The sequence below is a fragment of the Vulpes lagopus genome, chromosome 12 (genome assembly GCF_018345385.1).
Source record: "Vulpes lagopus strain Blue_001 chromosome 12, ASM1834538v1, whole genome shotgun sequence".
Taxonomy (NCBI): Eukaryota; Metazoa; Chordata; class Mammalia; order Carnivora; family Canidae; genus Vulpes; species Vulpes lagopus.
Genome location: NC_054835.1, coordinates 49381152 through 49406207, shown reverse-complemented (window position 1 = coordinate 49406207; position 25056 = coordinate 49381152). Strand labels below are relative to the sequence as shown.

The 25056-nt window shown below is 51.9% G+C and overlaps 2 protein-coding genes across 6 annotated transcripts in view; one reads left to right on the top strand and one right to left on the bottom strand.

Annotated features, from left to right (window-relative positions):
* The window catches only part of WIPI1 (WD repeat domain, phosphoinositide interacting 1), a 32339-nt gene extending 18536 nt beyond the window's left edge, over positions 1-13803 (top strand). For both annotated transcript variants that reach the window (XM_041724257.1, XM_041724258.1), the window contains 9 exons: positions 2181-2278; positions 2918-3010; positions 3727-3797; positions 4392-4499; positions 7943-8107; positions 8879-8986; positions 9671-9789; positions 10256-10356; positions 13283-13803. In XM_041724257.1, coding sequence (XP_041580191.1) covers positions 2181-2278; positions 2918-3010; positions 3727-3797; positions 4392-4499; positions 7943-8107; positions 8879-8986; positions 9671-9789; positions 10256-10356; positions 13283-13330 — 911 coding nt within the window. In that variant the 3' untranslated portion in view covers positions 13331-13803. The remainder of the gene's footprint in view (positions 1-2180; positions 2279-2917; positions 3011-3726; positions 3798-4391; positions 4500-7942; positions 8108-8878; positions 8987-9670; positions 9790-10255; positions 10357-13282) is intronic.
* Positions 13804-13805: 2 nt separating this feature from the next.
* The window catches only part of ARSG (arylsulfatase G), a 106641-nt gene continuing 95390 nt past the window's right edge, over positions 13806-25056 (bottom strand). For 3 of the 4 annotated variants that reach the window (XM_041724251.1, XM_041724253.1, XM_041724252.1), the window contains 3 exons: positions 22586-22706; positions 17994-18084; positions 13806-14793 (listed from right to left, as the gene is read on the bottom strand). In XM_041724251.1, the coding sequence (XP_041580185.1) occupies positions 14489-14793; positions 17994-18084; positions 22586-22706 (517 nt within the window). In that variant the 3' untranslated portion in view covers positions 13806-14488. The remainder of the gene's footprint in view (positions 14794-17993; positions 18085-22585; positions 22707-25056) is intronic. The other variant, XM_041724254.1, reaches the window with a different exon arrangement.

The window sequence follows — 25056 nt, the reverse complement described above, 5'->3', positions numbered from 1 at the left end:
TTGTTTCCACTTTTTGACTCTTAGGAATGATACTGCTTTGTATATGGCTGTATGATTTAATGTCTCCTGGGTAGAATTTGAGGTTCATATGATAACTCCGTGTTTAACCTTTTCAGGAACTGCCAGACTGTTTTCCAAAGCCCTGTCCCATGTTACATTCCCAGCAGCAGCGTAGGAGGGTTCCAATTATCTGTCTTTTTGATTATAGCCATCCTAGTGAGTGTGAAGTGGTATCTCGTTGTGGTCTTGATTAACACTGCTTTTTTTAAACACACGGGCTTAGAAACCTCTGGCGCGTACCCACTGCATTTTTAAGATCTTAACTCTTTGGCATGGTCCTCAAGTCCTTGCCCAGTTACCATGTCCAGTCTTACCATCTCTTCTGCTAAGTAGCCCTATGGGAACCCACCATACAAGCCAACCCAACCTCCCATGCTGTTCCCGCCTGTTTCACAAGACCAGAATGCCTTCCACCTGCTAGCTGCTCTTGAAATTGCACTTGGATTGCAAGGAGCCCAGAGAAGATGGGGGAATTGAGGTTCCCCAAGCAAAACTGGGAAGATACAGGACAGTCTCTCCCTAAGGCTGGGGCTGAGAGTGACCCTGTACCGGGTTACAGGATGCCAGAGCATGCAGGTAAGGGCTCTGGGCTCAGTCATGTTCCCCTCAGAGTTCTGTGTGGCAAGTGATAAGAACACAGCCCTGGCTTTGATGAGGATGAGGATCAAAGCCAGAGAGCAGGAAGGAGGACCTCGGTTTCAGTTCTCAGTGTTGGATTTTTTTTTTTCTCTGCTCATCCCCCGCCCCCAGCAGATTAGGTTGGGTGCATTTTAGCCTGATGTAAAGTTTTTCTTATACTTGTCTAAGAAACCATTTAATATACTAAACTTGTGGGGTGCCTGGGTGGCTCAGTCGGTTCATTGTCTGACTCTTGGTTTTTCAACTCAGATCTTGATCTCAGGGCCGTGAGTTCAAGCCCCACAAGGGTGGGCTCTACACCCACGATTTATGTGTGTGTGTATATATATATATATATATATATATATACACACACGCATACCCTAACTTGTGACAAAGTTGTCAGTTGCCTTTTTCATTTAAAAAGAGGTCACACTTACCTAATCTCAAAGTTCTGCTTTTGGTTCCACTAATGGAACCAAAATTAGTGGTTTGCTTTTGGTAATGCTTTTGGTTCCACTAATTCTGGTAATGCTTTTGGTTCCACTAATTCCTTGAATTCACTCCTGTCACAGACACCTCTACTATTAATCCAGACCACTGCTGTGAAAATCCTTTACTTAAACACTTTTAGAACTACCCCCACCTTGAGTCTCCTTATAAACAAAAACTGTCTACATCGGTTCAGTGATGTGATTGGCTGTTTGCTCTCCCGGAATATTGTCAAAGCACCTTAAGGCCAAAATGTCCTCTTTCTTTAGCTTATTTCAATGGCAGAGATCCATCTTACCTGAAGGTTCAGCCCTCAAATGAACTTGCGTCTCTTGAGGTGCCCATTTCCCTCATTGAGGCAGACATTTATTTGGCTTAGAAATGAACAGTTTCGGACAGCCCAGCTGGCTCAGCGGTTTAGCGCCGTCTTCAGTCCAGGGCATGATTCTGGAGACCCGAGATCGAGTCCCACGTCGGGCTCCCTGCATGGAGCCTGCTTCCCTCTCTGCCTGTGTCTCTGCCTCTCTCTCTCTCTCTCTTTGTGTGTCTCTCATGAGTAAATGAATAAAATCTTAAAAAAAAAAAAAAGAAATGAACAGTTTCTAAATAGGTCCTTCCCCCCGACCCTCCACCCTGGGCTCCCCAACTGGCTATGAGTGGCCAGCTGCATGTAGTCACCTGCAGGAAGGCTGAGACATACAGCCTTTATTTCCGTCAAGTCTCTTAGAGCCTTAGAGGGTAATGAAAGAGAAACAGATGCGGTTTCAGAGCCCCGTGGTAAAATGTCAAGAAGAACTTTTTCAGTATTCTGAGTTCTATTTGCTTCGCTGCAGAGACCTGGCCAGCATCAAGTGTGAATTTTACTGTAGAGATTCCCTGATCGCAGGAAAGGTCGGCTAAGCCGTCCCTCCCCTCGCCAGTAGGTGGCACTGTAGCTGCGCTGTTTTCAGATGCCCTTTCCAGGCCTGGTCTCTCCGTGGCCTCTTCATCTGCTGTCCCTTCTTTGCCAGGTCTCTGTGCCCTCTCCATCAACCATTCCAATTCGTATGTGGCCTACCCTGGAAGCCTGACCACAGGCGAGATTGTGCTTTACGATGGACACTCCCTGGTGAGTTGGCAGTGACCCAGCTGACCCAGCCCACCGGCTTGGCTGCGTGGTCAGTGGCAGGTGATGAGCAGGCTGGGTCGCGGCGGGCCGGGGTGTAGAGGGAGAAGCGACACCGAGGGCGTTTGTTTTGGCCACAGTCTGGCTGGGAATGGAGGAGAAGGTAATGATACCCGTCCTGGCTGCCATGAGTCAACCTGCGAGGCGGCTCGCCGGCCGAGGCAGATGTAGACAGTGGAATGGAAACCACGAGCCAGCAGGTGCCCATTGTCAGGTTGAAGTAGGTGACAGTGTACGGATGTACGCTTCCCGCCCTGTGCCCCCCGCGGCTTCACAGGGCAGGGCACGATTGCTGCGGGAAGCCCCCGAAAGCGACGTGCAGGGTGAGCCGCGGCAGCATCGCTGCGCCTTGGGCCTGCGGTTGTCTGTCCATCTTCCAGAGGGCAGGAGGAGGGCAGGAACTGCGGCAGGATCTGGATAGACCAGAAGAGGCTGTATGGCTCCTGCGTAAATGGCCTGGTGCAGAGAGAGACACAGGGAGCCCAGCAAAGGCAGGAGGGCATCTCCGAAGGAGGGGAGGGAGGGGAAATGCATCTTCCCTCTGCCCCAGCATCCGTGTCTGTTTTCCCTTGTCACCAACAGAAAACAGTCTGCACGATTGCTGCCCACGAGGGGACGCTGGCCGCCATCGCCTTCAATGCCTTGGGCTCAAAACTAGCGAGCGCCTCCGAAAAAGTGAGTTCACTTGCCGGTCTCCACTGGCTCTCTTGTCACAGCTCTGCCGGGCGGCTCCCTGGGGCCAAAGATCCAATGAGATGGGGCTGGGGACAAGGACTGACTGGTCTCTGGGCCTACCTGGAATCCATTTCCGAGGGGAGCCTCTGACCCATGCATGCTGTGTATGTGGATACATAATTCAACAGAGCAAAGGCCTCTGCTATGCAAGATGCAAGCTACTTGACACAAAAGCGTGTGGTCTTAGTGAGACACACGCATGCACATCCTCCCTGGAAACAGACAGAGGCTGCATTTCATGAACCGTGTAAACAAAATGTTGTGCTATTTAGCAGGAGAGATCGATCTCTTCTGTCTGGGATGGGCAGGGAAGGTGATCCAGTTGAATTTCAAATGCCATGAAAAGCCTGTGTCTTTTGACAGGCGGAGACTGGCTATTCCAGGAAGCCCAAGCATTTTGAGCACACACACACGCACACACACATGCACACGCAGCCCTGAGCCAGGGCACGGAGGGAAAGGGGAACAGTGTTTCACACCCGTCCCAAGAATCACTTCTGTGGCAGTGTACAAACAAAAAAGCCTCTATGCCCAACACTTCGTGCTTCGTCCTCAGAGACAGCTGTTCAAAACCCACAAAACAAGCTCATCTCTGAAGGGACATCTTGGTCTGAAGCCGTTCATGGTCTGAAATGTCCCCCTGCTGTCTTTTTCAGGGCACTGTCATCCGGGTGTTCTCTGTACCTGATGGGCAAAAGCTCTACGAGTTTCGAAGGGGCATGAAAAGGTCTGTGTCCACCGTGAAACCCATGTTACAGTAGACACTAAAGACCCGTGGTGGGCGGCTTGCAGCCATCCAGGGAGAGCGTGGAGGGTGGCTCTGTCCCCTCCTCTCCCCTGGAGGAGGTCACCTGCCTTAGACGCTGTGCTGGGTGCTCAGTACACCTGACAGCTCGGCCGCTGTCCTAGCACAGGGCTTCAGCCACGGGAAACCTTCTGTGATGGGTGCCGGGGCAGCGAGCAAAGGAGAAACGAGAGCGCAGGCAAGTCACAACCCAAAAGTAATCCGTTAAGTGTGATGGGCGGGGAACCTCTTGGCGGTAGCCTTTGCAGCTGGATCGGTGCACAGAGCCACTAGAAGACATCCAAGGTGACAGGAAGGGGCGGTGCTTTGTTTCTTCCCACCCGAGACCATGGCCCTTTACGAATCTTTCCAGGGTGAATTTCTAAATTAGGAATGACACAACGGCAGGGGGATTTGGAATACCTAGACTCCCCAGGACATGTCCAGTTTTCTTACAAAGCTGGGTTTTGAACTGTAAAGCAGCCACCCTCCCCTGTCGGGCTCACTAGTCCATCTCCACGTCACCGTGTTCCCTAGGTACGTGACAATCAGCTCTCTCGTGTTCAGTATGGACTCGCAGTTCCTCTGTGCCTCAAGCAACACCGAGACCGTGCACATCTTCAAGCTGGAGCACCTCACTAACAGGTAAGTCAGTGCCCGACCAGAGGAGCCAGGTGGTTCTGTGCTCCCACTGCCCGCGTAAGTGGTTTCCTCGCTTTCCGAATGCCATGCACTCGGCCTTACCGGCTCTGCCTTCCCCGAAGTGGTGAGCGTATGCTGACCAAACCTTGGTGGTGTAATGCGTAGAAGCACAAAATCTGGGGCCACCCCCCTGAGCTCAGCCCCCAGCTCTGGCCCAGGCTGCCCTGCACTGAGAGACCCAGGCAGGTAATTTAACCTTCCCGTACCTCCGTACAAAATAATCATCAATGCCTCTTGGGCTTGTCATGGGGATTAAGTGAGTTCCTTGAGCCAACGTGTTTAGCATGGTGCCTGGCACACGGTAGACATTAAGAAATATTAGGCAGCAGGGACGCCTGGGTGGCTTGGTGGTTGAGCGTCTGCATTTGGCCCAGGGCGTGATCCTGGAGTCCTGGGATCGAGTCCCACGTGGGGCTCCCTGCGTGGAGCCTGCTTCTCCCTCTGCCTGTGTCTCTGCCTCTCTCTCTCTCTCTGTCTCTCATGAATAAATAAATAAAATCTTTAAAAAAAAAAATGAGGCAGCAGAGCTATGGGTACAATAATATGTGAATCCCCGCCATCTTGCCTGCCTCTGGGCTCATGGGAGACACCCCCAGTGCCTGTGGTTGTACCAATGGCAGGAGTGCAGCTGCCTTCCCCTGCAGCCAGCGGTGTGTGTATTAGTTTCCTCTTGCTGCTGTAACGAGTGACCCCAGATATAATGGCTTAAAGCAGCACACGTTCATTATGCCACAGCCCTGTAGGTCGCTAGCCCGAGGTGGCACGGCCTAGTTCTCCATCCAGGGTCTCATAAGGCAGAAATCCAGGTGCCAGGCAGCCACGCTCTTATCTGGAGCCTGGAGCCCTCTTCCAAACTCAGTCCTGTTCCTGGTGAGAATCCAGGGCCTTGCAGTGGTAGCAGTGAGATGCCCACATGCTTGGTGGCCCTCAGCCCAAGAGGCCACCTGCTTCCCTTCTCACGTAGCCTTCGATCCCGCAGTGTCGCACGGATTCCTTCTTGTCCTCTGGATTGCTCCAACTTCTCCTTCTGCCTTCCTCGTCTGCCACCAGTTGGAGAGACCTCTCTGCTGTTAAGGGCTCATGGGACTAGATCAAGCCCATCTGGATAATCTCTCTACCTACGGTGGTCTGAGCCATAAACATAACACAGTCACCGGAGGGCTATTTTGTCACTGTCACAATGTTCTAGGGACCAGGGTGTGGAATCTTGAGGCCATTCCTAGAAATTCTGCTGTAGCATGTGAGCACTAGAATATAACTACCTGCTACATTCATGTCCATGCCTACCCTTGGAGCTCCTACACTGGGAAGCAGCAAAACAGTGAGGGATTCTCCTCCCACCCAACCACTCTCGGTGGCAGTGTCACCCTGGCCTCTTGTCCTCTTCCCAAGGTCAAGATCTTGCTTCTGGTAGCACAGTAAACAGGTCATGCCTTCTTCAGGGGACTTCAGACACCTCATGGCTCCTGACTCTTGGGTGCCATCATAGGAAATTGAAACATGAAATGTTAGCGATGAGCTCATTACCCACGGAAGGCAGGCGGTCGAGTTAGCGATGACAGTGACACTCGCACATCGATAGAGCGTTTTGTAGTTTACAGAGTACTCTCACACACTTCCTCCCTCGGCTCCCCATGGTAGTCCTGGAAGGCAGTTTCATAACCGAGGCAGCGGGGGTTCAGAGCAGCGTGTTGCTCAAAGCTGGCCTCCGTCTACAAGAAAGGCCACGTTTTAACAGCCCGCCAAGCTTCTAGGGCTGCTCCTGGGTGCACACTCCGGGGGTGTCCGAGAAATGTCCCAAGGACTTACTTCCACGCTGGGTTTCACACTTGTGCCAGGAGAGGCCCCTCTTCTGTAACTGAAAGAATTCTTCTCGTGTGATAGAACTTCTACGAGAAAATTACTTTTTCCACCTAATTAGCAGGTCATGGTACATGGGCTCTGTTCCGTGTTTTCAGCATGACATGTGTCTGTCTGACACTCTACGCGGCTGCTGTTATGTGTGTATTAGTGTGTCCATGTGACACGGCACCTGGCCTCTGTCCCCCTTCTGAAGCTCCATCCATGGGCACCAGCAACCAAAGCCTGGTTCCGTTTTTCCCTCCGCGGGCTAGTGCAGCGCTCTTCCTCTGGAAACCTCATCCCTCCCCTCCTGCCCCCGGCACTGGTGTCGGAAACCCCAGGGGCTGCCCCCTCCCTGCTCCTGTGTCCCAGCAACCCCGTGAGTGTCCACCCCTGGTCATGTGCATCGCAGAGCGCAGTGTGTGTTGGACTTTTAACCCTGCGTGTTCTCCCTAGGGCTTTTATCTGTTCTCTGGACTTTTCTATCACTTCTCAGCTCGTAAAACAGAAGCCCGGATCTCTTGGGGAGCTGTTCAGAGCTTAGGAGGGTGGCTGGCCTGCTGGGATGACCTTCAATCCAAGGTGCTGTGACAAAGTGACCCCATGTCTTCATCGGAGTTTGTTATTGGTGCTTCAGACAGGAAGTTGCCATTTGAACTCATTTCCCCATCCAGGCTCTCCTGTTTCCGTCAGGGATCTCAGATAGCTAGGAACAGCCCCTTCCTCCCCCGAGCGGCTCTTGACCTGGTTTGTCCAAAGACCACCCAGCTGGTTGGGAAACGGAGTGAGAAGTAAACCCCAAGGCGCTTCGGCTGCAGCACATGTGCCCTACCAGGCTCTGGCCCTGAGGACCAGTGGCCTCAGCAGGTGCTCCCAGGAGTGCACAGCATGAAGGCAGGGTGTGTGCTCCTGCCCATTCTCACCTCTCACCAACAGAGCAACCACCCTCTTTGCCTGGCAGCCGCCCTGGGATGAACTTTGATGACTGCAGGGGATGTACCAGGTCCCCGTGAATTATCTCTACTGTCGTCGTGAATCACCGGGGAGCAGGGTGGCTTCAGGGCTGTAATCACACACCACCCAAAGCACCTTGCCCGGAGGTTTGCTTCCCACTCAGTCTGGCTAGGGAGGCCTTGACACCAAGATCGCTCTGTTCTTCCACGAGCCCTGGACAGGCTTGAGCTTCCTTTTCAGAGTCCAGATATCGATCCCATCTCACTCCCGACCCTAGCCCCCTTCTTAAAAATCTGGAAATCAGACTAATCATTACATGCAACTTCTTTAATGTAGGCAAGTGGTAGCTTTGGGAACCTCTTAACAGCTTTGCAATGGCCCTTCCGAAGGACGAACGAGCACTCAATGTCCTTTTGCTGTTGCCAGAAGAGTACGTCCCGGGCTGTTCCTGGGGGTAGAACATTATGCTAAAGGCACAGTTCCTTTTTGTTGCAGTGAGCACAGCTCCTTGCACCTGGGCGTGTGGACCGTTGGCCCGATGCCCAGGCCTGTGGGGCCGGCTCACCTCCACCTGTGCCTTGCTCCCCCAGCCGACCAGAAGAGCCTTCGACCTGGACTGGCTACATGGGAAAGATGTTCATGGCTGCTTCCAACTACCTCCCCACCCAGGTGTCAGACATGATGAACCAGGACAGGGCCTTCGCCACCGGACGTCTGAACTTCTCGGGTCAGAGGAACATCTGCACTCTCTCAACGTACGTACGGCACCACCCACCCTCCACAAGAATAAGCTCTCACAGAGCTGTTTGCCCAAAGTGCAAAACCCCCAAACATGTACAAAGAGGAAAAAAAAGACAAGATAGCCAGGAGGAAGGGCGTGCAGAATCGAAGCCCGCTGTGTCCATCCGCTGTCTTTCCTCCTAGTCATCATTTGTGCTCTGGGGACAGCTGGAAGTCGGCATGGGAACCTCAGCTCTCTGGTCATAATGCTGTCTTGAAAACAATTCCCGTTCTTATGTAACTCTCTAAAAAGGCTCTAGTTCCACGGTCCAGCCTCAGACACCTATGGGGCTGACAGATATTTTATTGAAGAGAGTTAAAGAAGGTAAACTTTTTTTTTTTTAAATCTGATAAAACTGGCCAGCAACGCGGTGAGCTAATTTTGTCCTTTCTGTCACTGTTAAAGGCAGAAACACACGTAAGCCAGAGGCTGTGTCCCATTCAGGTCAGCTGATGTTTTTGCTGGCAGTGGCTCTTCATAGAGTAATAGCATGCACACGCATGGTTTTGTATCACCCACACAATTATTTTCAAAGACAAGAAATAATCCTCAAGGTAGATCGCTAGGTCAGAATGCAAAGAAATAGCCAGAAACCCAGAATCCGGGGCCAGCAGACCGGGTAAACGTTTCCTGATGGCAAGAGAAGCAGCTTGTGACAGCCAGGGTGGGTGAGGCTTTGTCATTTGAAGCTGGCCCGTTGCTCGTCTTTGTCGTAATCACAGCATGTGTTTTCCTTGGCTCTTAGGATCCAGAAATTGCCAAGGCTGCTGGTCGCATCATCCGATGGACACCTTTACATCTACAATTTGGACCCTCAGGACGGAGGAGAATGTGTCTTAATCAAGACCCACAGGTGAAGAGACTAGTTTTCAAAAAGCCTTTTTAAGAGCCGCTTGTGTCAGGTTGTCAGTTGGCCAAGAACGACAGGCTTTAGAGCCATTGCTTGTCTGTCCTCTTCGCCGGCCATCTCGGTGGCAAACCTCTAAGGGCACCTGCTCTGTGCTGGGCTCGATGTCAGGCACCCTCACTACGCTGTGCACTTCTGGAAAAGTGCCAGGAGGAGTAACACACAATTGAAGAAACACAATGTCTTCCTGTGGCCTTTCCTCCTCGTACATTGGGTGCTCAAAAATACTGACCACGCTTAATTGAAAAGTTCTCTTGATGTCTATGACCGAGAACAAGGCGACCTCTCCCTGCTGTGCCAGGACACCGTGAGCTGCCCCTGCCCCCTCACCCACAGATCACCCCCCCTTGTAAGCATGTCTTAGGGTCCTTGCCAGGGTGTACCAGGAAGAGCAAAGGGCCAGTCTTCGTTTAGTGCATAGAAGAGAAAGGGGTCCATTGTGAAGTTGCGTGATGGACCCCAGCTGTTCAAGGCCACTGGCAGGGTCACATGACCCAGCTTGAACTCATAGGTCTGTACTTTAAACTCGAGTGGGCAAGCCTGAGCTGCCCAGCGCTTTTCCTTGTGACGGTGTCCTGGATATGTGATCTCTTTTTTTCTTCTCCCCTCCCCCACAATTGCTGCAATTAGCTTGCTTAGCTCAGGAACAACAGAAGAAAATAAAGAAAATGACCTCAGACCTTCATTACCTCAGTCTTACGCAGCAACTGTAGCCAGACCAAGCACCTGGTCCGCCTCCACGGTGCCAGGTGAGTGGATGTGGGGGCCTGGTGGGGGCTAGGGGGGCGGTGGGGCACCGTGGGGGCCTGTTTCTGACACCACTTCCTCTGTCTTCACGGTCACCTGTAGATGGAATGCTCTCCCCGAGCCACTTATCTCCTCCCAGGTGCGACCGCAAGAACAGCCTTTAAAAGTTGGCCTTTTAAAAGCCCAAATTATCGCCTCCCCCAACAAGTCATGTCAACCCTTGGCCTCTCTGAGAATTGCCAACCAGTAGCGAGTCGGAGGTGTCTAGGGTAGACAGGTGGGTGAGGCCAGCCCGTCCGGAGGCTTGGATGCCACACACGGTGGGGCCCTGGACTCCTCTGAAGCTCAGTCTCTCCGTTTAGAAGGCAAAGGCAGCCTCTGTGGTCTCCCTGGAGGTCCCGCCCCCGGGTCACAGCATAAGAACAGCAGGCCGCCGGGCTTCTCTCACGTCTCACTCTTGGCTTCCAGGTTATTCTGAGGACGGCGGAGCCCTCCGAGGAGAGATTATTCCTGAACATGAGTTTGCGACGGGACCAGTGTGTCTTGATGATGAGAATGAATTCCCCCCTGTGAGCATTAGGAACCCCTAACCGAGTGGCTCAGTCTGTGTGCTTAGAAGGAAGCCTTCTCCTCATGCAAGAGGCGAAGTCACTTGCCCTGTTATCTAGTCCTGTAACAACTAACCTCCTCTGCACTAGTCAGAAAGCCCTAGGTGATGCGCTGTGCTGTGTGCCTCGGGCCCGACAGACCAGCCATCAGGTGTCAGGCTAAAGCCGGCAGCAGTAGAATAACCGAATACTAACCCAGGGAGTCTCGGTGGCCTCGCTACCTCCAGAGGCCTGGAATCCTTAAGTTGGCTTCTTTAGCACTCTCTGTGCTGCTCACAAGGTAGGAATTCGTGCCTGCATAAACCTGTTTGCCTGAGGCTCCTAAGGATGTCCTTGCAGAATGCTGCCTTTTTGCTAAAGACATCGACCTAACGGGGCTGGGCCGCTGCGCTCTGTAAGCCAGCTAGACCCTCACCCTTGCGCGGCTCTAATGGGGCGGACCCCAGGCTCCCAGCAGCCGGGTGGAGGGCGGGAGCCTCGGTGGAGAGCTCCCCGGCATTTCCCTGCATCTTGCTTCAGCTGTTCTGGCAGCAAGAGCCCTCGGGGTTGGCTGGGTGCAAGGCTTGGCTTCTCCCTGCATCCGCGTCTGATGAGAGGGTTCTCTCCCTGGGTGGCTGCCTTAGCTTAGCTTAGCAGATCCTTCTGATCCTTCAAGCTTCCATTTAGAGCACCATCCAGACCGCTCTCGTGAGCTGCGGTTAGAAAGTGGCACAGAGAGTGAACCTAAAATCATCGAGACATGGAAGCTGTGTTTGGACCAAGACTTAGAGAGTCAACTGAGTGAGCCTCCTGGAGCCAGATCGGGCCCTGCTTCAGAGCCCATTAGGTCTTGGTATATGATGTTTTCTCCTGACCGTTATCTTATAATGTCAGTTGAAATCTCATTTGCAAAAGGATGGAAGGCAGGTCTAGTTTCTTTCTCCTATAAATCCGGGGACAATCCGGTAAGCCCAGTCAGCTTTTTAATTTTAATTTTTATTTTTTTTAAAAGGCTGTTCTAGAGTCCTCTGTGCATGATATGGGAGGGTGGGGTGTGTGATTGCCCACGAAGGCTCTACGGACTGCAGCTTGAGATTTATGTTTCTGGCTTTTAAGAGGCAGACTGCCAGATGCAGTGCCAACAAGTACGATTTATATTTTAGGGCTGGAGAGCAGTGGTTCTTAAAAATACGAATTATAAATATAAAAACAACCATTGGCTTGCTGCCTCCTTTGCCTTTGGGTTCTCATGCCCTGACTAGCCATAAAGGGAGCTCTTCCGGCCCCCTAAAAGTTGGTGGTCACTTACCTGAAGTTGTGTCTTCTGGGAACCAGAGCAGAGTAGATAGAGCGGGGATATACGTGTCCTACTCTGCCCAGGTTTAGAACCTTCACTCACTAGGTTCCATCTCAGTGATTTTGGCCACTCACTAGGTTCCATCTCAGTGATTGTGGTGAAAGTCTGTGACTGCTCCAAAAGATAATTAGATTATTAATTAGATTCTTAGCTATAATCAAAGTAAACCCTAAAACCTTTTGTACAAATTGGGGTACATCAGATACTGGCTTTCAGAAGGCGGTCCCTTGCCAAAGAAAACCTGTATAAAATAATAGGTACACTGTGTAGATCATTTGTTTGGAGTCTAAAAAAAAACAATGGAGATGCTTAAGATCTAGTGGTAGAATTTGTTGAGAGGCCTGTTCACCTAAACACTGCCAGGAAGCTGGGTAGGAGCCGGTTGTCCTGTCTCCCTCTTCAGGACCAAATGTGAGAAAGTCAATTTAACTTGCCTCTGGGATTTTTCTTTAGACACAAGGAAGGCTTCCTGCCAGCGAGAGCATTGATCACTGAATGAGGCCCCTGGTAGACCCTAGAGCCAGCGGTTGGGGTCATGGAAGCCAACAGATCCCAGACGCCCTGCTGTCCAGCCTCCAGGCAGACAGGGAGGACAGGATTGAGCTTCTACAACCTCCCAATGTCATAGCAGACAGTCTTCTCCATCTCATTTCATGGAGACCAGAGGCGTGAGTGCCACTGGGATGTCCTCTCGACGTGGACCATCTCCCATCCTTTTGGCAACGATGTCCAACAGGAGAGGAGATGCTGGACAACTCCCCTCCCTGCCATTATTCTGCGCCAGCATGCCTATTACGCATACTTGGCCAAAATTCACACCTCTACCCACATCCCTTAAAAACTTCCGGGATTGTGATCTTGGAGTCAGCATGGTTAAAAACACAGGCTTGCCTGCCTAATCTCGTGAGGGGGCTCCCCAGGCCTTTGCCTTCAGAACACAAGTCCTTGTGAGTAGGGTCTTTTTTTTTTTTTTTTTGTAATATACTCACACTTTCCTGAATATGATCACTCTTATCTCCTGGGGATTTCCTTTGCTCCATCCACAATGAGAAAAGAGAACTGATCATTTAATCATTTCTGGTACATTAGAAAGGTGCCATATTCAGGAAGCAGCTTTTGTTGTAAAAACACGCCAACCTTTACAAATCTACACATTCTCTGACAGTGGTCTTACTCCTATGAGCAAGAGTAAGGGAAGTGGGACCAAGGGTATTTACTGACTTTTTCATAGTGACTTAGCAGTCTGTGTTTACAAGTAAGATGAGCCTTTTAAAAAACAAACAAACATGCATATACATATAAATACACACACATACACACGTATTTTATATATAGTCAGTATTTTCTGAAACTGTGCCATACTCGTCTACACCTACGCAAGACGGGTGGACTTTCTGTGGCCACAAGTGAGGGTCAGTCCATGGACATACACAAAAACTGTGCCAGCCTCCCCCTGCTGACCCCGCATGGGCACAGATCTGTTGATAATGCAGCCTTGCCTAACAGCCTCTACCTGGAAGGAGTAAGGCCATTCTGTTTTGATTTTGGTAGATAAACTTGTGCCGTGGAAGTCAGAAGGGCAAAACGAAGCAGTCATGATGAGAAGCGCACCTCAAATCAGGAAACCCCCCCCTATCAGGAAGGTGGAAGAATGGAGTACAAATTGTGTGTGCAGAAAGGGGGGGCAGGAATCCCAGGTGCCGCCTGCTTAAGCCACGAGACATGGTCCACGGCTCTCCAAACTCTCCTCTGCCCTCATTGCCAGTGGGTACGGGAGACCCTTATATACACATCCTGCTACTCGAAATATGTTACAGCCATAGTGTCAATGCTAACTAACCATATTGGTCTATAACCGGAACTTTATACGATAAAGGGCATCCTTTTTAAATGTATGCCGTGTAAAAATGTACTTATAGGAAAATCTCTTTGAATTGTATTTCTTGTATATTACGTACGTATAGCGAGAGACTGTTTTCAGCCACGCAAAGTATTTTTGCAGTGATTGGAATAAATCATTTATTACCTTTGAGTCCCATTCAGGACACTAATAATAAAATCATGGCAATGCATCTTTGAGGTTTTAAATTTTTTATTTCTTCTTGGTTTTAGGAAGCAGGAAGATGCCTAAAATCTTTAGGATACAGTCGTTTGAGCTTTAAAGGGAAGGAGGAGGCGGGTAGGGCTGGGGATTAATCTGTGGGCTCTTGAGCGATGACACCCGGAAACATCTAACTTTGTCCTAGCCTGCATTTGGTGCTACTCAGGGCAACCCCCACCTCCCCCAGGAGCCGCCCAGAAATGGAGCATCTCAGGCCCCACCCCAGACCTACTGGGTCAGAATCTGCACTTCCATGAGATCCCAGGTGATACGTATGCAGATCAGAGATGGAGAAGCACTGCCCTAGATCCCAGTTGGGATGAATCTATGCTAATGGGACCAGCGAAACTGGGTACAGAGAAAAACTAAAATGTATTAAGTACCTGTTCTGTGTCGGGTGACGTGGCAGGCATCTCCATGTATCATCGTCTTTCGTCCTCAAAATCAGCTTGCAAGCTAGGCTAAATGCCCACATTCAAAAGCTGGGCCTTGATCCACATCTAACGGCAAAGCCTGGGTGCTTTCTGCTCTAGGCCCACCCAGCTGTTCTCTCAAGCGGGGAGGGGGGAATGCAAAGCTCGAGCCTCAGAACAAAATCCTGAGACTTAGTTTTACAGCATCCGGAGCTGGAGTGTGAACTTGCCCTGTCTCGCTTCCTAACATCTGCCCGTGGGGAAATCGGTCCATCCGGTGGCTTGGCAACGGCAGGCGACGTGGTGGGGATTGCAGCAGGGGGTCACCGAAGGATCGCGAGTGTAATCGGCTCTGGAGGTGTTGTCACCAGCAATGTCTAGAAGAACATCTGCAAGAACCTCTCTGACCTTGGGCAGGACGCCCTGGTATTCGGCGCTACCTCTATCTAGAGGCACAGCTTCTGCAACATCATCTTCCAGGTTAAAAATAAGGGGAGGCTCATGATGCTGCTCCGGTCCAACGTCCCCATCACAGGCTTTGGCTCCGCCTAGAGAGGGGGGTGACAGCAAATACCCCGTCAGACCCAGCTTTGGCCCTATGGTGGAAAGAGGAGAATTCTGATTGATTTTACATTAATCCAAACATCCCAGGACTTGAATATTCAAGTGACCATTCTGCCTGTCAAGTCACCTTGAGATTTTTGGTGCTCAGACCAGTGATGCTCCTCTTGTCCAGAGTGATCTGGAACTTCTCCGGGACTTGCCTTCAGAGCCAGTATGACTCGACAGTCAACCAGCTATCTCTCATCTCTACCCTTTGTGAGGAAATTTGATTTTTTTTTTTTCCAAACACTGATTTCTTGAACACCATGATCCTCAGTTTGGTGGACTGGGCAGGAAGGTGAGGTGAGTAATTTCACTTTGGGTTGCAGTTGAGATTCTTACATGAATTCGAATCTGGCCATGAAGGCAGCCTCCAAAGAGGAGTAACAAAAATGGAGTACTGGCAGCAGCGGTTAGCGATTCGGGTGACTTTTTTTTTTCTTTTCTTTTTTTTGTGCCTTTTCCTTTTTTTTTTTTTTTTTTTTGTTTTTTTGTTTTTTTGTTTTTTTGGGGTTTTTTTGTGCCTTTTCCATACAAAAGTAGTTAAGGTATCAGACAGGAGCTAATATAATATGATTGAATAAATGAAAGCAATCAAGGCAAGGGACAGCCATCAGACATACAGTAAATCCCAAATGCCTACTTTGCATCCGAGCTTCCTAGCAGCCAAACAACAGGGTAGAAACTTCTCAGCGGCTCAGGGGAAGTCCAGCTCTTCCTGGCACTGATATATGTGAGAGAAACTCTTGGCTTCCCCAACAGGGACAGAAGAATGGGCAAACCACACAGCTTTTAAGGCAGCCCTCCTTAATGGTTTTCCTGCTGTGGTTGACATTCGGGTCGTTCAGAAAGAGTCACTGTCTTTGCCCCAAGTTTGGAGTCCAGATTAAGCTCTCCTTCGTTGCCAGTAAAGGGCAGTGAATGAGGTTTGTGATCAGTGGAGCAAGGGCTGGACTCCTCTTGGAAAAATTTAAGACTTCCACTTTGAGAACCATGGGGGGTAGCTTGCATAGGACCAGCCCCCCTATTGAGAACAATTTGGAATTCTAGACATATTTAGGGGGAAACAGAAACCCTGAAGGCACGAGGAAATTACCAAGGCAGGCAAAGACCAGAAAGAATTTGATCAATGAAAGACAGAGGTCTCCGTGGGTTGGGTCTGCATTTAGGAGTTTGTGCAGCCCCTGCCCCCGCAACAGGACCCCCCTCAGTATGTGCAGCTTGGAGCAGTAAGAGCCCAGGGAGAAAGCTGTCGTCTCTTTAGCTTGAGGTGTCAGGGGCCAGGGCTCAGGGCTGCCACAAGGGAAGAGAACTGATGGGTGAAATCCCAGGAAGGAGGAGGGAGCCAGAGAGGAGCAACCTGAAAATCCATCCATAAAGTCCCTCCGCACCGTTCTCTAACCTAATGTAGTAGATGTCAACACATGTAGTTTATCCGAAAGCAGTTTTAAGAAACAGGGATGCAGATTCTCAATGAGAAGGGGAAGGGAGGGGTCAGAACATGTGTGTCACACGCCCCACCCCCGGCTCAAGACACACACACACACACACACACACACACCAGCTGTTGAGAGGTCTGCCCTCCGCATCCTCATGCTAACACTCCTGGGACCTTGGTGACTCCTCAGAACAGACCTCCCCTCCCCTGGGTATCATAATTCCTGTCCGATTGTGATCGTTCTAAACAGCCCGATTACTTCATAGCAACATTCAGGATTCCAACACCGCGGTGCCAAGGGCTTTCTGGCAGGGCCGTGACTTCTGAAATTAACTCAGCCTGGAGAAGCCATACCTCTGAGATAATGTAATGTAAGGACTGTAATCTGGAAACTTTCCACCTGAAAGCATAACAAATATCTGACTGGTTTGCATTGTAGGTTTTGGAGGATCAACGATTCTTGTGGCATTTTTAATATCCCTCAAGTTACGAACTCAAAGAACTTGTTTTGTGTTTATGCCATGTTTTCTCCAGGATCACGGATTTACAGTCAGGGATAATCATTTCCGTTCTTTATTATATAATTCTTTGGAACACCCTGATGTTAAATAATTGAATCAAATTGGAATCTGCACCAGGTCCCGGATTTTGTTTTGTTTTTGTTTTTCATTCACTAAAAGAAAAACGTTAGGGTCCCTACGAGGTTCAAGATGCTGTGCTCAGCACTTAGAGACCACAAAAATGAAATACCTTACAAAGCTCAAAACTAGGGGCGCCTGGGTGGCTTAGTCAGTTAAGCATCTCAGCTCAGGTCATGATCTCCGGGTCCGGGTCCTGGGACGAAGCCCTGCATGCGGCTCCCTGCTGAGCTGGGAACCTGCTTCTCCCTCTACCATCCCTGTTGCTTGTGCTCTCTCTCTTACATTAAAAAAAAAAAAAATTAAAGCTCAAAACTAGTAGTGGAAATAAAATGTGAACCCCCCCAGGACCCCTCCCAAAAAACAAACATGTACCCAAATAACTGGCATAGATAGCAGAATGTGATCCTTATCAGAGTTTTTCCAAATCATACGCAGCTGGCAAGATGAGATTGGATTTTATGACCAAGGTACTAGAATTTGATGGGAGGGCCTCGCAGTGGAGAGAGATTTCGATACAAGGCCAAGGAAGAAGGCCATTGCCCTTGGAGAACTGACCCTGGAAAAGTGGAGGGACCCAGGATGGAAGGAACCTGAATTCAGTGGGCAGCAAGAAGCCACTGGCAGGTTTTGAGAACCATCCTGACCCAGTATCACATTTCTAAAATATACATTGAAGACGGTCAGCGAATGAACCAAGAAGCAGAGCCTTCTGCTGGTTTGCTAACCCAACCTCTAGAGTCTATTTTCTGAAACAGTCTATTGTCAAGTAAATTACACTTTAAAATATCTCTAAGCTCCCATTTCATGTTCGGCCAAACTGGCATTTAAAGCACAACAATGGAATGAAACGGTTCTTGGTGGGGAAAGCGCTGTGTCAAGTGTGCTGACTAGCTCGGGGCTTGCTGGAAATTTCGGCGAACGGTAGAAAGACTTTGTTTTCCTATCTGTGGGGGCCGAGGGCCTGTGCTGGGGGGCCCCTGGGTGCCGGGAGCGCCCCTGAAGGAGGGCAGCCCACACTCACTGCCGGAGGCCTGAGGGAGGATGGTGCACGGCACACCCGACTCACCGCTGACGTAGAAGGCCTTGTAAGGCCCCAGGCGGACCGTCTGAAGGGCTCCGAACTCTCCAGCAGCCCCGCTGTTGGGGTGAAACAGCACCTGAGAAAGAGCAGCAGAGCTTCCTAACCAGCCAGGCTCCCGGGGACTCCCTGGAAAGCATTTCTTTCTCTGTCATGGTGCCCAGCCCAGCACCCCCGCCCCACCCTACCCTGGTCCCAAACGCTGACCGACTGGGGCCTGTGGTCCACACTGGCCAACCCCACCCCGGGGAGCAGATGCCTCCATGAAATAGCTATTTGGCCAGTTACTTAGATTGGCCCCCTCTGGTCAGATTCGCAGGCCCAGTACCAGCTACAGCATGTGCAGGGGCCACTGCAAAATCAAAGTGAGAGAAAGCTGGTTCAACGTTGGAGAGTTCCAAGACGGCACAGCACCTGCTCTTTAAACCAGCGGCGGGGCTGTCCTAAGTGCCAGGGGGATGGGGTGAGAGGTGACTGTGCTGGTCACACACCGGCCCAGGCCCCAGCCCTCAGGCTCAAGATAGGGCCTGGGAACCTGCATGCCTTCCAGACCTTCCCAGGGATTCGGACGCAGGTGTTCCTCGGATCTCTTTGGAGAACCGACTTCGGCATCCAGGTGATTTTCTCGCTCTCCCTCGAGCAAGGGTGGCCTAAGAAGGCACGCTTGAGAGGACGGCTCGGCGTGATGTCTCGGAACCGGGCGCGGCCTCACATGGACAGCCTCACCTTTGACTCAACCCTACCCCACTCGGACTGAGGAAATCCTCCGTCATCGGGCCAGAGATGAAAGAATCACCCTACAAAGCGGAAACACCTAATTCAGGCTTGCCAAGGGCAGGATTTGGTAGAAAATAAATGACCAGTGTCCTTGGTCGGTTGGTGGGTTTGGGCTGGAAGCGTGAGACCGCCCTGGTATGAATCATGACCGATATATATCACTGGAAAGGCGCTTACGTGATTCAAAGTTTCCATGGGGCTAAAAAAAAAAAAATGAGAAACATCTGTTGGAGCAGTAAACAGCTGTCCCTCCAAGTTCCCGGGCTCTGAGAGGATGCCACCGAGGGCGGGGCTCCTCCCACACCTGCAGCTTCCGTGCTGGGCTCTCGTGACAGTCGCCGCAAGGTCCCCGGCCAGCGTGATGACAGCAGGCTCCTTCCAAACAGGAAAAGAAGTCGTAACTCAAAACCCACTCTCCTGCCAGCCCTGCAGGAAGCCAAGCCCGTCACCGCAGGAGGCCGCTTGGTTTCCTTCTGGAGAGGGCAGGAAGTGGGGGACTCTTGTCAACCGACCTAAGACGCACTCAGACATCCAGGAGGTGGGAGTCATGGTCCGGTCCGCCGCCAGGTCAAGCCATGGGCATCGTCTGAGCCTCAGAAACTCCATCAGTTTCCTGCCACGTCCAGGATATTTATGCGGCGTTACCAGAGGCAACTTCCAAAATCCAAGAGGAAGAGGAAGCAAAACTTGAGGATGGCTCACTCCCCGAGTGAGGGATGGGCTTTGCTTTCCTCGGGGGCACACTGGCCAGGGCGCTGGGGTGCCCATCCAGAGGAAGAGGGCTGGCAAATGTGCACATGAACCACAGCCCAAGACAGGTCCTCAGGTCCTCGGGGGAGGGCAGGGAGGACACCCCGTCCGAATTTCAAAGATGACTGTGTCTTCTGCAAAGCAGGTGCACGTTCCTGGTTGCCTTTCTTACCTGGTTTTGCTTTGTTTCATTTTGCTTTGTCGTTTTAAGCAGGGGAGCATCTCCTTAGGCCCTGGAGGCTGGTGCATATGTGGTGTGTGCGTGCGCACACACACACACACACTCACACACACAAGGAGGGCTCCCCCAGTCCCTCAGGTGGGGCTGCAAAGCTCTGTCTCCAAAAGTGGTGGGCCACTGGGGATGGCGCCTCTCACCACTAGGGGCCTCCCTAAGAGAAGTGATGGGAGTTCCAGAGCCTGCAACCCAGCTCCTGTCCCCTCTATGTATAGCTTCCAGGGAGGGGCCACGTGTCTTAGGACCCACAGCAGCCCCAGGCCGGTTTGGACTGGCTGGTGCAGAGCCATGAAAGTCTTCTTCCCTTTGCCAACAAAATTTGGACTTGCTGGTGGCCACCGGGAGCTGCCATGTGACTTGACCAAAGGCAACGTGACAACCTCCAGCTCGCATTGGAGAGTCAGGCAAGCCCCCAGTGGGATATTGGAGGCACCCTCCCCTACCCGTCTCCCCTCCCCCTCTCCTGCGGTTGCCCTCGGTGCCCAGACACAGACCCAGGTGCAAGACCCACCGCGCAGCCTGGTGGCAGCTGCTGCGGGTTTTAAATACCACCCGACTTCCCCAGAGACCTCCAAGGGGACAATGAGAAGAAGGCCGAGAAGGCCGCTCTGCAGGAAACCCAACAGCCCACGATTGGCCTTTAAATGCCTGCACCTAGGGCCTGGGGAGGCTGCCAGGGGGCGCGTGGCCCTAGGTGGCTTCAGCACTTCCCACTTGCGGTGACTTCATTTGCAAAATAAGGAAGAGCCCCATTGCTCAGGCCTATTTGCATCCTGTTTTGAGATGATCATCTAGGAGTTACTTTGAGCCTCTTGAAACTGGAAGTGTTTTCTAAACGAAGCCCGCGGTAGGATCCTTGCAAGCCCAGGACACAGCCGAGGGTTAACACAATTAAATTGTGTTTCTCAAAATCTCCCCGGGGTGGGGGGGGGGGGCACGTATGTGCGTATCCACATGGATAGATGTGTGTGTGTGTGTGTGTGTGTGTGTGTGTGATCACTCACTTCACCTCCTGGCCTCCCTTCTGCAAACTCAAGACAATTTATTCTAGTCTGTTCGGCAGGTGGCCGGAAAAGACCAGACTCAGAGCCCACAACTACCTGTGTTGCCCTCAAACTCGAAACTCTGTGGGAATCTAGGGTCCTGGGAAGGGGGGCGTGACCCGAAGGTGCCAGCACCCGCAGGCTTTTGCTCTTGAAGATACCATCAGTGGCTTCCGGCGGGCGGTCGGGAGGCTGTTTCCTTCCAGGCCCTGGGGTGTGGTCAGGACTCCAGCTGCACACACGCGCCTGCGTTCCCCACGTGAACCCCCAACGGTGCTGGGGCTTGGGTCCCGTCCTCCTGCCTGGTCCCCCCACCCAGCCACCGCCGGGCACCACACCAGTAACCGTGAGGCCCCGAGCCCGGGCCTCGATGACCCCACGCAAAGCAGCGACCGGAGTGAGCTCTCTCCTGCCTGAGAGCGGAAGCGAGCGCGAAGGAGCTGGCTGCCACAGGCAGACCGGCCACGGCAAGGAGCCCAGAGTCCTTGAAGCACTTCCTGGTGACCCCAATTATTCTATTAGTAGCTGTGCTAATAAACACTCGGGAGCACCTCTGCACTGACGTCTTCCGTAACCCCCCAGGGTCACACACTGCCAACCTCCAGCCCCGAGGCGGAAACCATCTTCCTGTGGCCTCGCCGCTGCTCAGCAGTACAGCTCAGCCTGGAAGGGTCTGTAGTTCTAGAAGATTCCATATGCCAGGAGAAGTAGTGCTTCCTCGCAGGGCATTTCAGGCACGTCTGATGAGCCCTAGAAACTGCACGAATGCTCACAGAAGCACGGGCGGCCCTCTCAGGGCCAGAGGGCCGCCTGCCCTGGGTCGGCCCAGCCACAGGGGTGGCTTGGGTGACCGCCGCCGCACATCTGAGCAGCATTTGAGTCACTTCCATGTGACCCTCGGTAGAGACGCAAATAGACCCTTTGATGTGTGGGTCCCTAACTGAGAAGCCATGTGCTCTCACCAGGCCCTACAAAGGGGTTTGGGGTTCCCTCCTCCCACTTCCTCTTCCTTTTGGTGAAAGGAAAACACACGGAAATGACATGGAAAGGCCACTGGGCCTGATGCTTCCGGGCTGTCACTGCCCCCGAGTGCCTCAGCACACATGAGGAGGGGACCCTGGGGCCCTGGGAAGCAGAAACCCAAAGCCAGTGCAGGGGCTGCGGAGTCACATGTTGGGCCGTCCAGGAGCCAAGGGGCAGGTCAGAGGCATAAAGCCCTCGTTGGCCCTGCCGTCCAAGAGCTGTTTCATTCATGTGTCTGTTCATTCATTTATTCGTCAGATCTGTATTAATTGCATGCCCGTGGGTGCCAGGCACTGTGAGGCGCACAGGGAATTCCCAGTGAGATCCCTGCTTTCGGGAAAGTTCCATTCTAGTCGGGGAGCCCCACGATACACAAGTCACTCACACTACTCAGCCATCTCATCCAACAAAAATGTGCCAGGTGCCTACGATGTCTCAGAACATTCAGTAACTGTGAAAATAAATCATATGTTATGGGGAATAAGCACCCCCATGCACCCGCTCTAAGCCAAGGTGTTAAATTAAGTCTGGATTGGCAAACCGGATTGATCATAGGAGAAAGGGGTGGGGTAGAAAGAGAGGTTCGTCTCAAAGGAGACATCTATCAGCCTTTCTCAAACTAGGTCTGGAGCAGCCACCTCCATGTAGCGTCCAAGGATGGTTCTCTTTGCACAAAGGCAGCCCCGGATGAGAGGCAGCTGGCCAATCTCCTGAAGAGCCTGAGAAGGGCGCACACCCCATTCACTTACCCTGTGCCCAGTCTGCGACCAGCCAAAGAGCACCTCGGAGGCATCCAAACCGTCAAAGTGTCGGTCCTGGGGCAGGCTGGCCCCAGCCAGAGCTACCACAGTGGGGAAGATGTCCAGCACACTACAGAAAGAACAAGACAGCGTTGACCCTGGCTATTCCCAGACTCTCTCCCTGGCCATGCTGTGGTCAAGGCCCACCCAAACAAGCCCAGACTGAGCATCCACATCCTCCCATATGGCCCCCTCCTCTGCCTGCCTGTCCTTTCTTTGGGTTCCACCTGGATTTCTTCTTCTTCTGGAAGAAGCAGAATGGCACAGTGGTTTCCCACCCAGGCCCGGTGGCCGAGAGTTACCTGGACTCGAATCCCAGGGTTGTATCTATCTGGCTTCTTAATGCCTTCATTTTCTATTTTCTAAAATGGGCATGATGATAGTGCCCACTTCAGAGAGTGTGGATGAGGCACACAGATAAGGCATAGAGAAGAAGACCTGGCACTCTGGAAGGGCTCGTTGGGTGTTTGTGTTATGATTATTCACAAGAGGGGTGCCTGGGTGGTTCAAATGGTTGAGCATCTCCCTTTAACTCGGGTCATGATCCCAGGGTCTTGGGATTGAGTCCTGTGTTGGACACTCTGCTCAGCACAGAGTCTGCTTCTCCCTCTCTTTCTGCCCCTCCTCCCACTTGTGCTCTCCATCTCTCCCTCTCTCAAATAAATAAAATATGTTTTAAAAAATAATTATTCACAAAAGCACCCTTATGGACCTACCTAAGAACAAAGGGGTTCCACCTGTCACCAGGTAGGCCGCAGCCACTAGCTGAGAGGGGACACTGTGTGACAGGTACCTGCTGGAGAACGCACACTTCATTATTCCTTCCCCGGGTCTCTGGATCACAAATATTTAGTCTTGGTTTAAAATGCCATAGTATGTGACACATTCCACCCCTTTATTTCAGTTACTTTTTCCTCATTACAGAATAGTAAATGTTTATGTGAAAAAAAAAAAATAGAACATCCAGAAATATAAAAGAGAGAACAATGCACGATGGATGCATTACCCGAAGGTAGCCACTGTTACCATCTTGGTGAATTTTGTTAATGTGATTTTTTTAAAGTCATGTGGTACAATTTTACTCTCTTCTAGGGCACATCTCCTGCCAGCCTGCTGTGCTTTGTCAGGAAAAAAAACTCTCCAGCATAAACAAATGGACTGTCCTTTCAACAAAGCTGTTTATATCCACGGGCCAGGCCAACTGAGTCAGTGGGATGTGATGCAGTCAGGAAGGCAGGGCCAGGGCGAGGGGCACTCCCCCGGGAGAGAGGCCCCGTTGGCCTGGGGCTGGGCACAGTGCCACACTTCGGGCACACTTTTAGGGAGGCCTCAGGGGCCGCACTTCCCACTGCCATCACCCTGAAGTTCAGGGAGGGGTTCTCTGCCCAGCAAGAGGGGCTGGGGAAAGGACTGAGCTTCTACCCACCGTGTGGCTCTGCCTACAGCCCTGGACAGAACCTCTCCCTGGACCATGGCACAGACTGTTTCTGGGTTGCCTTCAACTTTCACAGTCCACACAGCTGGTGGCTTATCTCTCGAGATACGTGTTCCAGGAGCTGGCATCTCACACGGGCAAAGTCAAGGAGTGCAGAGTAAGCACTAACGGAGTCCGGCACAGTCCAGAAACCCGCCCAGGGTCCAAGGATCCCGGGACAAACTGGGCAGCGCCGAGCACTGCAGCACAGTCCGAGAAGGCCACACGGCTGGGGCCCCTTGGCTCTAGCTTTCTCTAGATAGCACCCCTAAGAGAGGCTGGTGCCACAGAGGGGTCACAACAGCGAGCAAGAAAAACAGGATCCGTGTGAGATCGGAGTGTACGGCATACTTTCTCTTTCTATCTTATATTTTTCTCCCCCAGTGTCATGAGGTTTCACATCCTAATGGAATAAAGCCCGAAGTCTACTGTTTGTGGGACCCTAGCATCGCAGAACTGCTCAGGATCCTCAGAGGTACCTCGTCCTCCCAGAGGACAAAGAAAACCTCGGCCCACGAGAGTCTTCAAACATCTCCGACGACCCGACTCGCCAGTCCAGCATTGACCGCCAAGCCCAAGCTACCACCAAGGCTTTCCTTCTGTCTCGGAGGAAGCCAAGCCCCCGAGGTTAGCCTTGGAAGAGGGAGGGCCTCCTGGGCACACTACAGTCCCAGTGCCAGCCCGGAGGTGGGCGCCCCCATCCCAGAGCTGGGCCCCCAGCCTAGGCGTGAGTTTGGAGGAAACCAGTGTCCTACAGAAGCCACTGAAGGGAGCCCAGCTGCTCCAAACCTCAAAACCCACCCAAGAAACTGGTCCTGGGAGTCGTCGAAAGCTTCGATAAAGAGACACAAAAAACCTAGAACCTACATTTTCAAGTTTCTGTGGCTGCTGCCACTTGGGATGGAGGCTTTGTGTAGGGCCACATTCTGACTTTCGTGGGATCTTC